The sequence below is a fragment of the Fusarium oxysporum genome, chromosome 1 (assembly GCF_000149955.1).
Source record: "Fusarium oxysporum f. sp. lycopersici 4287 chromosome 1, whole genome shotgun sequence".
Taxonomy (NCBI): Eukaryota; Fungi; Ascomycota; class Sordariomycetes; order Hypocreales; family Nectriaceae; genus Fusarium; species Fusarium oxysporum.
The window spans coordinates 4,493,248-4,507,739 of NC_030986.1; the positions used below are offsets into that span (position 1 = coordinate 4,493,248).

The 14,492-nt window shown below is 48.6% G+C and overlaps 4 protein-coding genes across 4 annotated transcripts; 2 read left to right on the forward strand and 2 right to left on the reverse strand.

The window, feature by feature from the left end:
* Positions 1 to 2,888: 2,888 nt before the first annotated feature.
* Positions 2,889 to 3,707, reverse strand: FOXG_17981 (uncharacterized protein; the record flags this gene model as incomplete). Its single annotated transcript, XM_018398010.1, has 1 exon — positions 2,889 to 3,707. A coding segment is annotated over exon 1 (312 nt), but the record flags the coding sequence as incomplete, so codon positions are not given.
* A 4,825-nt stretch (positions 3,708 to 8,532) lies between these two features.
* FOXG_17982 (uncharacterized protein) lies at positions 8,533 to 8,953 on the forward strand (the record flags this gene model as incomplete). Its single annotated transcript, XM_018398011.1, has 2 exons — positions 8,533 to 8,595; positions 8,672 to 8,953. 2 exons carry the CDS (start codon positions 8,533 to 8,535, stop codon positions 8,951 to 8,953), a joined length of 345 nt encoding a protein of 114 aa, XP_018233319.1.
* Positions 8,954 to 9,373: 420 nt separating this feature from the next.
* Positions 9,374 to 9,466, forward strand: FOXG_17983 (uncharacterized protein; the record flags this gene model as incomplete). Its single annotated transcript, XM_018398012.1, has 1 exon — positions 9,374 to 9,466. One exon carries the CDS (start codon positions 9,374 to 9,376, stop codon positions 9,464 to 9,466), a length of 93 nt encoding a protein of 30 aa, XP_018233320.1.
* Positions 9,467 to 11,366: 1,900 nt separating this feature from the next.
* FOXG_17984 (uncharacterized protein) lies at positions 11,367 to 12,658 on the reverse strand. Its single transcript, XM_018398013.1, has one exon. The coding sequence runs from the start codon at positions 12,311 to 12,313 to the stop codon at positions 11,930 to 11,932; it is 384 nt and encodes a 127-aa protein (XP_018233321.1). The 5' UTR covers positions 12,314 to 12,658; the 3' UTR covers positions 11,367 to 11,929.
* Positions 12,659 to 14,492: the final 1,834 nt, after the last annotated feature.

Genomic DNA, 14,492 nt, shown 5'->3' on the forward strand with positions numbered 1-14,492 from the left:
GATTAAAGCAATCATGAATTATATGTTGAATCGACCTTGCCGTGGAATGAGAGGTGTCTTCAAAATGAAGAAGAGAGCCTCAATATTTTGGTAGCATGATGCACTCAGCCGAATCTATTTATTTGTTGACTGCTTCCAAGTTTTGACAAGACATTTATTATTATATACTTCAATAACGCAGTCCTCTCTCATGCGGCCACGACAGTTTGTTTGTTTAGAACTTCTGCTCATGGCCGCTTCACGGCCTCGTTGAGCAGGGCCACAGCCGGCCCATTGTCCTTGTTTATAAGCATTGTACGTCCATTCAATGGCCGAGTGACCTATTAAGGAGCACATACACAGGCTCACCACAGCGAGTCGGCAGACACCAGCTGTAAAGAACCGTCACATTTGCATGCACCACCTAGTCTTTATCATGGCAACCAAGGCATTTTGACGATCTCGACGACACGCTCAAGACCGAGTTGAGGGTGCCCGCCATGACCGCGGCCTCTGGCCGACTGAAACAATCGTCATATTGAGTCAAAGTCAATGCGCTTGATTGACAGTGAGGTGACAGTGATATATCCGTACAGGCTACTGAGCTTGGTGTAAACGAAACAGAAATCATGAGATATTGTCACTATTGCACCAATTCCACGATAAGGTGATGGCCAGGGGCCTGTTTGAGAGGCCCCAATAATAGCAAACCCATCTGTCAGAACATCGTCCCTGTTGCTCGGGTTGCGAATGCAATGCTTGTCTAAACCTTCAAAAGCATGGATTCCCTTACAGTGATAGTGTCATGAACATAAATAAATAAAAAAGGTCCGGCCAACAGTGGACGCTTCTGCACTCTAACGGGGTTCCGAGCTGCCCGTAACTTAGCCAACATCCCACACTCGTCATCACTACGGACGGAATAAGCTCCCGTTGGACACGACTGACTGTTCCCTAGAAAAGAGTCGACTCGGCTGGACTCGTCGTTGCCCGGTGCAGCAAATGCGTGTGCAAGTTGAGGTTAGGTTAGCCCATGAACCACTTGCTGCGCTTGCTTCACAAGCCCACAAGCTACTGTGCAGCTCCGACGGGAGCGTGAAGCCATCGCAGTCCCGTCTCGTCTCGTCTTCCTCGACAACCGTGTCGTTCCTAAGTACGGGTCCATACCGACGCGGCACCTGCGCGACGAGACTTGGACAGAGACTAATACGATTAACTCGAGTCTTGCCTGGATCCTGACTTTCATCTCAATCAGCCCAGTTTCCCATCTCGGCGACGAAAGGGAGTTTTCTGTGGGTTTGGGGCGTTGTCAGCCAGAAAAGCCTGAGCCTATGACAATCACTGAAGGGCTCTGATGGACTGAAAAGCCCTCGTGCTGTAGGAACCACCAGTAGTTATCCGTTGCTCGCGTTGCTTTCAGGTATTATCGACTCTTACATCCTCCCCGGACCAATCAATTGGCCGCATCAGGCTTCTGCATCTCAACTAACCATGCATGTAATTGAGTGCTCTCGAGCATCAATGTCATTCTCAGTCTCCCTCACATCCAACGCTGTCACTCAATCCCCACAGGGTGCGATCTATACTTTGACTTTCCAATATATCCACTGGACTACAGGTCGCTAGACAAACCTTGGGCCAGATGAGAGGCTCGCATAGCTCTCACTTGATTGGTTTTAGCTTTTTGCCTCTTGTGTTAACTCAACTTATGCTGTGCTGTGTAGCTGTCATTTGTACATGATTGTCAGCTCTCTAGCTGTAAACGTCAAACTGCCACTGCCACTGTATCTGTACGTAGCATGGTGTTCATTCATCGGCGCGGTCCTCTCCTCGCGTTGCCTAGCCTAGCTCAGGGGTGACGGGCCGGCCGTGGTACAGTACCAAAAGTCGTGAGACGCTGTCAGCGTTCTGCCCTGCTAAAACCCTTGAATGCTATGGTTTTGGGAACACAGCACGGAGCAGCATCTGCAGTAGGTTGCTCTGCGTATAATGCCAAGCCCGCTTTGCTCCTCGGGCGTATCGTAATTCGCTGACCCGTAGAAAGTTTGCTCAACCGGACATGTCCCCGCTTTGACGACGCTATTCACAAATCTGACACTATTCACATATCCGTACATAAACACAAATCATATCGAAGCCATGTTTTCTCCTGCATGTCATTGTTCGACAGCTTCAACTAAAAGCAGCTTCCCTTGAATGAGTTGTCAGTCTCACCTTCAGCCTCATCTCCCTGTTCTAGACATGATCTCGCTGGAAACTATTCTAAGCATCGGAACTCAAATCCGTGCCAGGTGCCACTTTGATAAAGCGAGATCGCTATCATGTCGCAAACAAATTTATTCGCCCGATACGTATCCGGTTGGATCTCATACGCATCAGACCCATCTCATAGACGATCTCTGTTTCCTCATCCCCGTCCATGTAAGGCGGGTATATGGAACTGTTGGTAAAAGGAGGTGCTTGGCGATACTGTGCAGGTAATAAAACATGATGAATACGGAGTATTGTAACAAGATATTCCATGCAGTGGCTGCATGGAAACCGACGCTACTGCTAACTCACTCAGACGTCCCGCCCATATCTACGGTCGTTATAACGCTGTAAGTGGCATCCGATAGGCGCAGTATTTTTTGTTGGTTATTATAGATTGAAATCTGCTGCTGTGTCACATCACACCTCATGGCATCACCAACAGATTGATTGTCTCGCCATGGATCAGACTCCTCCTAACAAATCTAATTCAAGGCTAGTCATGGCAACTCGTACAGCTTCACCGATATTTGCGCTCATCTTGCCTGTCTTGTACGTGCCCGTCAGCGGGCTCAGTTCGTAATAAGTCGCCCGATGCTCATTTCCATCCCATGCCGCCTCTTCAATTTGCTGCTGCAAGGGAAGCCGAGAAAAAATTGGCCCTCTCCACAGCGCACGAGAGCGTCTCCACGCCGAAAAGGAACATGCTTGTATAAATGGCACGCATAAGACGTCAAGCGGGCACAAGCACAAGAAACACTTTGTGAAGATAATGACGCAGATATGGTGTTGGTATACATTAGCCCGCCTGTGCAAGTGTTGGTCACTACTCTGTACAATGGGACAAAAGTCTGATGAGCTTCTCGAGTTGCCTAGTCGACAAGCGAAATGGATTGACTTCAGATAGTGATTGAATCCCAACGAGTCAGGGTCTTTGAAGAATGGAGAAATACTCTCCATCGATGCCATCATAGGAATGTTCTTTCGATTCGGGGTCCAACACCCGTTCCATTTGTCCCTATGGTATCTAAGAATGTCGCCGCCTCGTTATAAGTCATATCAACGTCCGTGAAACATTACTTCAGCCGCTTGTGCTTGGTGGCACTCAAACCACGGCTTCCGTCCAAGTTGTCACAAAAATCCAGTTTGGCTAGGCATCAGCTGGAGGAGAACATACTCCTGTTGACCTCAAGTCTCACCAAATCAGGAGCATTGCTCGCGCGGGGGATGTGGTTAGGCGTGGGATCGTCCAAAACCTCCACAATCCTCTCTCACGACAACTACACCAGGCACACGATCAAGGCACCAGGTCTAGTTCCAGGTTCAGGCACAGGCACAGGCACAGACAGACACGTCGAGAGCACACGACCATATGGGCCCGAAAGCCGGAAAGTATCACATACACGTCTGCTCAGGACGAGACCTGCACCCCTTTATTAACCCGTCCATCTCGCGCTCACGTTATTAACGCGCCCGCGTCAAATGGCGACGCAGTTTCTGAGAGCCAATGAGACGGCGTAGACGCGCATTTCATGAGACTCTGGAGTCAGCGCATCTTAGGCCGGACCCAGGTGGCTGGGCGAACGGGAGAGCTTGGAAAAGGAAACCCAAAGTTGAAGGGCGAGCTAGGTTTAGCGTCAAGAGCCCTGCACAGCTGCACGAATTGACAAAAAACTTCAAAGTGCAACGGGCACAGTTGGATCGACAGTATCTGACATGTAACCTGCAACTGAAGCAAGGCAGAGACAGTGATTGAGTCAAGGTAAGGGCGATGGTGTTGGTGCTGGAAATGAGGCTTTCCAGGCCATCGTCAGTTTCTGAGCCCAATCAGACAGGCAATAGCCTGATCGAACTTTGATCTCATACGAAGCTTTCTTTTCTTTTTTTTTCTTGGGGGTTTCTGTCACCACTTCTTTTCTCACTTCTCACATGCGCCAACTTGATGCCAGTGAGGGGGTAGCCCCAGGAACTCCGGCCAGGATCCCCTGGCTGTTCCCGACGCGGAGGGTCAAGATATCCAGATCTGGCTGTGAACCATGACCAAAGGTGTGCCACCCGTAGATCTTCTAGCTTCCGGGTCTGCCATACCTCATTCGTTATTTCTTGATCATGATTCTTTGATAGGAATTAACCCATATGTGACACGCGATTCGGATGGTCAAGAGGCTGGTTTAACTATCATGACGTGCCTCCCTAGGGTCCGAGAGTTTGATCGTGGTGATCTTGGCTTTGCTCTTGACTCTGATGGATCAAGACTGATGGGAATGGTATCCGTAATTCAGTATGGTTTAAACTCTCTACTGTTTAGCTGCCCAGAGATGATCACTTGGCCTCAGAAACCCCTCACGCCAGGAACAGCAACTCCGGAGAAGGAGGACACGGGTCCGTAAAGGTGATTGCATTGAATAGTTTTGGCTGAAATTGTTGCCCGCTTGGCAATATCTCAAATGTTTCCTCCGCAATTGCTGAGATATCTAACTGCGACAGCTCAGTGCCCAATTTCGGACCACCAACCAAAAGACAAAACAAAGGAGGCCTGAACAAAGACCGGCATAGGTAAGCCACGTCCTCGCGGGCGCGGCATGAGCCACTTCTCCCTGCCGATCCTCAAGGGAGAACAGATGATATTGAGGCTGCTGGTGGCTTTGCGTGTTCCTGAATTTCAACAACAAACCGCCAGGTAGAGTTGTCTCGACCACGGTCCTTAAGACGTGCCAGATTCGCGACTGACGGTCTTTCGAAAGTTAACCTAGTGCTTTGGTCGGTATCCGTACGCTACTGGCTGTGATCCGACTTACCCATGTCCCAGCAAAGTGGCTGACTTATCGTTCAAGGTGCATCAATGGTCTGACTAAATTCAATATTTCGTCTTCAATCCACAGCTAGAAGCAAGGCAAATGTCAAAACGGCAACAAAACTTTGAGCTCTGTTCTCTGAACTCATATCTCCCCATCATTTCCCTACCTCCACGATGCAGGTTTCAACTCTCCCTCACATTTGACCTTGAAAATGCCAAAATGTGACGTAGGATCTTAGCTTCAGCAGTGGAGAAGGGCAAGCTATCAATGGAGCAGGCGTGGAACCTAGTGCGATTGAGCCTTGAAACTTTGCCATTTAAAGTCTAGAAAGCTTGAAACTAGTCTCTGCCCCGCATTCACTCTCCGAGTTCCCAATTCAGGGATCACCAAATTCGGAAGAGTCTTTTGCAGAGCAGAACCAAGATCCGATATTTGCTGTACAGTTGCTTCTCGAGAAGCGGCAGTCTCTACAGAGATGAGACATTGACTAGAATCTGTTTCGGACCCTTCTATTATCGATCTAGGTCCCGAATTCCGCTCTGCTGAAACCGATTGGTCTCGTTCATATTCCCGTGAGACTGTGGAAATGAAAAAAGAACAGAGCCGCAATCTTCTCAGGAGGACTTGTCTAGTCAAAGTAACACACACGAGTAACCTCGGTGGTGTGAGGTGGTTGCGCCGGTTTCCATTTTTACACTACTGGCGACTCCAATTAGATCCTTAGCACCACGGGTAACGAGTCCCAAAGGACGGCACGCCTGCAGCAGGCTTGCAGAAGTGCTATCACCTGTTGCAGAATGCCAATGGCAAGCTTTCGAGGCACGTCAATACGTCAGGATGTACAAGCACTCTAGAATCAGGGCTAAGCCAAGAGTCATCACCTCGTATGGATGGCATGGCATGCTCTGATTTTCCCCTGGCTCGGGGTAAGACTCTGAGAGAGCGCGTTAGGTTGGCTCGGTGCCGTGGCTACTGCAGAGTTAAGGGTGAAAGGGTGCGAGACACGAGAGTCTCGGATCGAGTTGCTTAATTATGGCGTCAACGACATGATATCGGCTTGGTTTCCTGGCTCCACGTCTTGTTTCTCTTGGTGATGCATCATCCCTCGCTTCGCCCTGCTGTGGTGTATAGTGTTGTGTTGCTGCCTCCGCCTCCGCTCAATCAACGAATTACGCCCAAGCCGAGACGCTGATACTCATGCTGACACCACTCATAATGCCTGTAGCTCAGCACTGAACCAAAGAACCCTTAACTAAACTTAAGATCAACCCCATCCCTTGCCCGCGCCCCCATTCCGAAGCCCCGTAACTTTTTTTTTTAAACGTGTCTTGTCTCTGATGAAATAAACGCCAAAAGACGCCTCAGAGACGCGCGGGCTTTGGTGATGATTTGCAGCTCGCAACACGTTCCACGTACATGGGTTGCTGCGAGACGCGTGAGATGAGGAGCCACCTTCACCGCAGTGAGGGGGAGTTTGGGAAAAAGGAAGTTAAAAATCATCATATGCAGATGCTCACGCCCATGAGGTTGGTCACGATGGAGTCTGCATCGGCCACTCCATCACCTCGCAGAAACCGCCGAACGCAGATTTTTTTCTCCTTGATGAAGCTGTCGCCGCCGGTAATTGCTGACTACATACTTTCCACTTGGCGGATGTTGCGGTTCTTACTTATGCGTGCAAGGACCATGAAAATCACATTAATTGAGCCCAGGACCAACAAATAGCGGGCTAGACACCGGGTATCCATCGCCTGAGACAAGCGGTCCCCCTCGAATTAGTTATCAACAGCCTCGTTCCCGTTGGTGTGCACTCTCAACATCCACTCTCCGAGACGGCACCGTGGGAGAGATCTTTGCCATCCGAGGATTGAAGCCCGGACCTCTGTGACTGGCGCATGTCACCAAGTGGTTCGTAGTGGATTTTTCTTCGTCTTCTTGTTCCCGCAGTCCGGCCCGCGGCGATGGAATCAGAGCCCCTCATACGCTCAATAAGTGCCGTCTGCCGTCTACAGTACGTAAGATCCATTCACGATAGGGTTGATTCGACCGACAGAGTGGTACTGTTGCTGTACCCCATGAGGTTCCATCCTCGTCCCCGACCACGCTGCAATTTGAGGTTATCCACAACGAGGTCCAGATTTGCACAAAATGGACACGAATGCACGTGCCAGGCCCCAGCTTGAAATGACGCTAAGGTGCAAATGTTCCAGAAGCCTTCCACAAAGCGGAGCTACCCGCGTAAGTGACGACACACTTGACTCCTTTTCTGAGTGAAATGAGGCTGAATCACCCGAGCAGCCATTCTTGTTTTGGCGTAGCGTCCCCCCACACGTCGGGTCGTGACGCGCTAAGATACGGTACCTTCAGGGTCCATTTTTACGCGAAAGAAGCCTGTTCTTGACTCTCTAGACTCTCCTCTTTTTTTTATACATGCTCATCTCGTCTCTTGTGCACGCCTCAATAGCTCCGCTGCGCCGTTTTGTGTCTCGTGACTGGTGCTTATGCGGATATTGGCTTGGCTTGGCTGTCGGCAGAATCATTTCCTAGCGGCCTAGGCCCAGTGAATTCGATAAGTGTCCATCCCTCGCTTCTTCACCACAGCGACGCAAGGTTAAAGAACCAGACTAACTGGATCCATGACGCCTCTAAGGGAACCGAATGCATTCATCTGAATGGTTCCATGCAAGGAAAAAAAAAGTCATGGAAAAAAAGGAACCATGATACCCACTTGACTTTCAACTTTATGCAGTGCCAAGGATGGTCGGAAATACATCACCACGGGTTTCACGGCGCTTGGTAAAAAAAAAAAAAAAAAAAAAACCCAACCTTGCAATTTTTTATCAATTGCTATGGCGATGAGACGAAATCTCTGATCACCCTCATACAAAGCTCCGCCTCTTACTTGAAAAACTCCCTCTTGCTCCTCTTTCGCACAGCGTCTCCGACGTTAAGCTGCCCTCAAACTATCCTTGGTCCTCGGTGTTACTCGTAATGCTCCAGCTTGAACACCCCGATTGACGGCGATAGAGACACCTTCGGCAGTTTGTGTCGAAGTCTCCGCAAGAATATTTGTTATTTGCCAAATACCGTCGGCAACCGCCAGTGAAAGGAATTTTCAAAGGTTCCGGAATACCGATTGATCCGGAAGAGATCTTGTGATAACCTCACGTTGCCTACTCAACTAGGTTTGGCCACAGGTCCAGTGGTCCTTGATACCAGGCCATACATTAAACCTCTTACTGAGTCACTGCCACCGACAAAGCAATACGATCTTGGTTGAGGTCAACCATCGCCCCTTTTCACGGGAAAAGTTGGTGCCTATGGACTATCTTATTGCATTATATTCATTCATGTTTCAGATCCATTCTTGCCTATGGCGGTTGTTGATTTCACCTTGTTGGGCATATTGTTTATTTGAGTGCAAGAGGATGCGACATATGATTGTTTTTACCCTGTCTCTATGTGAGATTGATGCCAGGGTTGGCATTCCATCAGTAGTGTCTCAATGGACCCTTTCGAAGTCGTCAAGTTTTGCAAGGAAGCCATGTGTCTCTGCTGCTCCTCCAGGGTAGCGCCCACAGCAATCTTAGTTTCGCGGGGATGCGATTACGCGATATCATTGGCTGGTCTGACCATCTGGGCAGCCCGCTTACAATGTGTGTAACGTGGAATCTGATACACCTGCTACACCAGAAGAGCTTGGACTGCGGTCCAGTCTCACTCGAAATTTCCCCGCACCTCTTGTTGTCGATGTCCTCATGCTTTCGCGTCTGCCGTCAAGTGGCGGCGAGTGGACGTGTCTTCAAGAGGTCACGGTACTAAACCCGGCCAGACTGAGCCAGGAACAAACCTTTGCCCAGCAAGCTACCAAGATTACTGTTCCAAGTTATCATGCCCCTCTGTGGCTCTGTCACATCACATGCTAAGCAAGGCATACACTGATAATTGTCTCCTCGTTATGTTGCCGCGGACGATGAATTTATATCGCGCGCGAATTGAGTTTTAAAACAACAATAAACAATAAACATGGAGATAAGCTTCAGAAACACCGAGTGGGATGTGTTCTGCATCCGAAAGAGGCATATGCGAGTGACCAGGTTGGCATTTTGCTGACCATGAACCACGATCTTGGATCTCAAACCAAAGGCCAAGAACCGACCATCCAGTGAGAAGTCTCAATGAGGTTTGGTTTCTCGCTGCCTGCGTTTTCATGACGACGAGTTGCAGTCAATGGTTCGTCTCCAAGGATCGACCCCTGGTCGCTTTAGGTTGATAGCCGCCGCTTCGCTTGCAAGTCTGCCCTACGTCCTGTTGCTGATTGATGTTCCCTTAACCAAGTTAGGTTAATGGCTCAAGATGTCAGCTGGATGTGGGAGGCTGTGAGGAAGGCCATCACCGAGCGTCCTATCAGCGTTGAGAATCGACATGTCGGTTGTTGACATGAACATGCCCCCTCTGTAGATCCATGCAGTGCATGTGAATGGCTTGATACCGTTGGTCTGTCGTGATGGCTGATCTGTAATCTGATGGGAATCTTACGAACGGGGTGCAGATTCGACAACGCGACACTTTACGAGTGCGCCATTCACCGATTGTCAACATGATGTACATGATCGGCCTAGAAGACGATCTTCAGCTGTCGGATGCTACCGGAATAAGACCGACCGAAAGGAACATTCTGGTTCGGGAAACTTGGCCAAAGTCAACAAGCCGTAAATAAGATCACCAATTGATTCGCGAGCGAACAATGGTGCTGGGACAATTGACAGGGCATGGCCCTTGTTCGGAATCGATGGTGAGATTGGTTTGTGACCTCTGGTTGGTCAACGAGTTCTTCATGTTTGCTTTTTGAGACACCAAATCGGGAAACTAGCCAAGCTGGAATCTCCAACAACAGCCACCAAAGGCCTAACCGAGGCTGAAGACTGATGTCGATTTGTCTTACCAAAGGATTATTCAGTCACCTCGGCGTCCCGCGGAGCTTGGTCAACTTGGATATGAGACTGAATATAGGCCGCATATGTGGCAAGATTAAGAGGTAAAACCAAGTTCGTGATCGCGGAAGAAAATCCCAATCGGGGCCATTTTTTCGCGATCTGGTTTACTCGAAGCCTTTGGTCGGGGCCCCTGTTCAGAGCTGGGGCTCGTGCGGCGGTCATACGGGTTCGTCGTCTTGGTTCATCCCCGCAACTTTTGCAGGCTGGGTTCTTGTGGGGATATTGATCGCGATTTGAGAGTCAAGTCGATCAAGTTCAAGGGTTTTTAAGAATCATGAAATGTTTCGGTTTACGGAGAGGTGGATGAGGTCTTCAAAGTCTCGAACCCTATACAGAGACAACCTTGACTGTACGGTCTCAGTAAGGTAAGAATCACTTCAAACGAGAGACGAGTGAGTTGAATAGTTACAAGTTGTGCTCTCCAGCCAGTTGTCAACGAGACCTCGACTTCGAGATGAGCTAGCAAGGCTCAGGGTAGGAGACTAATACCTCAATATCAGCTCATCTACGACTTGCCCATTGGTGTTTTGCAAGGCGCTTGCGTATCAGCAAACACCAGGACGTGCGTTGTCAACGCTAGTTTTCTTGATTGTTTCCAATTCCACGATACCCCATGTTATTTTATCAACTCTATTACCGTGCGATGTAACTTGCCCGTATCAAAATAGCTCAACTCATGCCGAGTGGACCGAGGTGAAGCATTCAGATCGAACACAAGCTTCAATCAATACTCAAAGCAGAGGATTCTTCAACCTGTTGCTTGCTGTTTTTGGTTATGGAGGGTTCCATACCCGGATCAATGGCGCGCTCTAGCACGCGGAATGGCTTGAGGCTTTTGTTGTGGCTTGCGCTATCATTGACAACACAATGACGCTTTTTAACAAGAGGACATCTGCTATACCGACAAGAGGGGCATCGAGTTGTTTACCAAGTTCTGCAAGGCAGAGATCTGTTCGCATTCAGCGCCGAGCTATGCATGCATCGAATATGTACGCTGCGCCACGATGTGACTGTGCATGGGTCTCAACAGGTTATTCTGAAGCTATCTACAGAGACACGACTTTTGATTTGACACTCTTGACTCGAGTAAACAAACAAACCGTGTATCGGAAAGATCGATATCCGAATTGTTGAAATCTCCGATAGGATAACCAGGATCCCGATACTCTTCCCCTCCCTTTGCGACATACATGGCGCCATGTCGACTTGCGGGCTGACCTCTAAGACGCACCGTAGCCTGGTGTGGCTGACTTTTTTTTACTTGTTGGTTCTTTGTTTTGACGCTTCTCTTTACCCATGATCCTAGAAGTTACTTGCTGGACCCAATTGAGAATAAGGATATGGCCACGCTATCATGGGTTTGATACCATTCTTTCGTCTGCCAGAAGGGTTCTTTGTTGATATGCCACTTCTGGGTAAATGCAGCTGAAACAGTTCTGAACAATCCTTGTACATTAAGCAGCTAAAACTTATACTACTGTACAGCACAGGACCCGCATACGATTCTCGTCTCAATCGGCGATTGTTTTCTGCCAGTTCTTACTGCCAAGAGATGTAGATATCGAAATCTTGGAAATCTGCTCATTTGCGGTGTTTTTCATCGATGCTTCAACCTACTCAACTGAAACTAGGCCGAGCAAACAATAGCGTAGGTAGGTCAATTTCGGTCCTTTGATCGTCTGTCTCCCTGAATGTGATAGTGACACAGATGCTCCAGGGCCCAGTTTGCTTACTATGTGTGTTGGTGGACAATCATTGCTATTCTCTGACCTGACCTTCATCTCGCTACAACCCTGGCTACAGCAACCCCAACATAACCCCTAATCTGATGCATTGTCAGCATATTCTGTAGGGCTGCGTGCGTTCGCTGCTGCGAAGTCGGCCAGTCATTCGAGGGTCACTCTGCTACAGATGATTTGCATTTCGCATTGCAGGCTGCCGCCCGTTATGAGCGACCTGAGCGTACACATGTCGTCGAACTCGTTCACGAGCCGCTGTACGACGTCGTACACAGAATAAGGTAGTACCAGGGTTTTTGTGTCTCGTACAACGGATGGGAAACATGCCCTGAACTCGCACAAGGGCCTGGCATCGGCGGTTCCAGGTGTTACGGCGCGGCTCCCTTGTATCGAGAGAGCCTAAGTAATTCGCTCCTCGAGGCCAGGGCAAGCGAGAAGGATGGACGGGTTCGACGCTCCGGCCCGCGGGTGATTCGAAAAAGATCCCGTTATTTGATTGTGATGGGACTGTACTGTATGCCATGGGCCGTTGCTTGTAAACCTGGCCCATCACTTATCTCCGACCAGGTGGTTGTTGTTACAGTTCAGCGCATCAGTCGTTCCATTCGGTCTTTGAATCAAAATCCCAAGCTCTAGGTTAGGCTGCATCTCTGTGGAGACGCCCAGAGAGCTCTACTGATCATCCCGACACTGCATGTACAAGATAGGAAGGCCAAAAGGAAACAGCCAACAAGTTCGCAGGGACAGACAACCGGCCTTGCAGTTCGAGGCTGGTCAGCAGGGTACAGCCTGGCCAATGCCATTGTGAGAAGCGCCCATGGTTAAAAGCTTGCATATTTTCTGCTCTTTCAGCTCGACCCAAGCCGCGGCCATGAGTTTCTCTTGTCAGGGCTTGTGCGCTGCTCCCGATAGCTGGGTCGTCGCTGTGATTGGTGTCTTGGAGCGCTGAGAATAGTTGTCGTGGCCCCAATCGACACCGTCAGAGTTGACACTGATAACTTGACAGATGTGATAGACGCTGTCTACATGCTTTCATGTAGTTTTGGGTGCAACCATCATTCTTCTGTTCAGAGGTCTAAGCAAATTTTTGGACTTGGGGATGTGTGCTTTCAGATGCTTGGATGTGTCCCTAGAAGCCTGATCCAAAAGCGGTAGTAGAAGTATTCAGACGTAGCTGAGAATATTGGAACATGAAACTGGAGGTGGCTGAGTTGTACGTGGACTGAACTATCACATCATAGACTACCCTGGCGCCACGAAGAAGTGAGTTGGTGAGTGTCTTTGCACTAAGCTTGCCAGACAAGAGGAACGACACAAGCCCAGGTACAGGTAACGTAGAGTTGGACTAATACGGATACAGACAATATCGAGTAGTGAAGCATATTACAGCGAGTGAGGGGCTGCGTATGTAATTGGTAGTCCATCATGGTGCATTTAAGGTTGGAGTTGAAGGATCGTACAGATGAGACGCAGAACACCTGAACGATGCGCTACAATTACTACAAAATAGTACTTGTGCTTCATAGCCCCTAATTTGAACTCGTTCTAAGTTTAATGAAGACAAAGAAGTGCAGTGCAAGTGTTACTGTGTACGCTGGTGAAGTATCTCCATCCCTGAGTCGAGCTTCGACAGAAATGGCAACTTCAGGTTAAGCCACCCTTACATGACCTACTTCGCAGACATCTCTTCATTAGGGTTGAGTACTCTTGAGTTATTATAGATATGAAAGGCAATTTTGACGGAACTAGAAACATAATAGGGCATCTCTTCCTTTGAAAGTTATCGAATAGGCGACCTCATTCTAGCCAAGCTTTGCGGGACGAGGTTGAATGATAACAGGGGAAGTCGCAAACATTGGCAAGATCTAGTTAAAAATATGAAACAGGCCAAGGGAAATTTAGTCTTGTAAATGTCGGACTCTTTCATGCTAAACATAGTTCCAACGGCGGTATCCTACGACAACCATCTTCTCGTCCCAGCAAACGTGCAAAGCTTCTCTCATGGAGTCTTTACGGTTCTCAAGATACTTATAGTCGTGGAAACTCTCTCGAATGAGGTAGCAGTCTTCATGTGGGAGCGCGGGTATATCTTGACAACATAAAAATGTACGCTATTGTATTCATACTCGTCATCCCCTACTGACCTCACACTGCCATCGGGGCGCAAGTTGATGACATGATTGAGGTGATCGATGATGCTAACTTGATACAAATCTAAGTAACAGGTCATTATCAACACTATTCAATTAGGGTTCCTAGGAAGAATGTTTTAGTAACGAGCGAATGTCAGGAAAGTTTGATCCTTGCAGATTCCTAAAGAACAAGGCTTGGCAATTCAGTAATATCGGATATGATTTGATGGGTGTTTCTTTATGAGTATCGCCTAAAGAGCATATAGTTACAGTGCTAAATATTCTCTAAAGTGTAGTGATGCTTTGTTGGAGGCTGAGGGTGGAGTTATGATTGTCGGTTGAAGACTTCCCGACAAGGGGGCTTTAGAGAGGCCAGTGACGAGACGATAGCCATATAGCCCTAGTATACCTATTCAAAGTAATGATGAAGGCAAATAGAATTCGTCATAATTGGATCTCGACAACTCTTACAGCAACGGTAGCCAGTCATGAGGGAGGAAGTCTGTTCGCATAACAGACATACTGGAGACGCGCGAATGTGCAAGACACATGAATCACTGACTGAACCGCTTTGGGTGTACGGAAGATTTGGAGTGT

Bases quoted from the DNA above. Each gene is read 5' to 3' on its own strand.
- FOXG_17984 (XM_018398013.1), bottom strand. From the start codon at position 12,313: ATGGGCCAGGTTTACAAGCAACGGCCCATGGCATACAGTACAGTCCCA.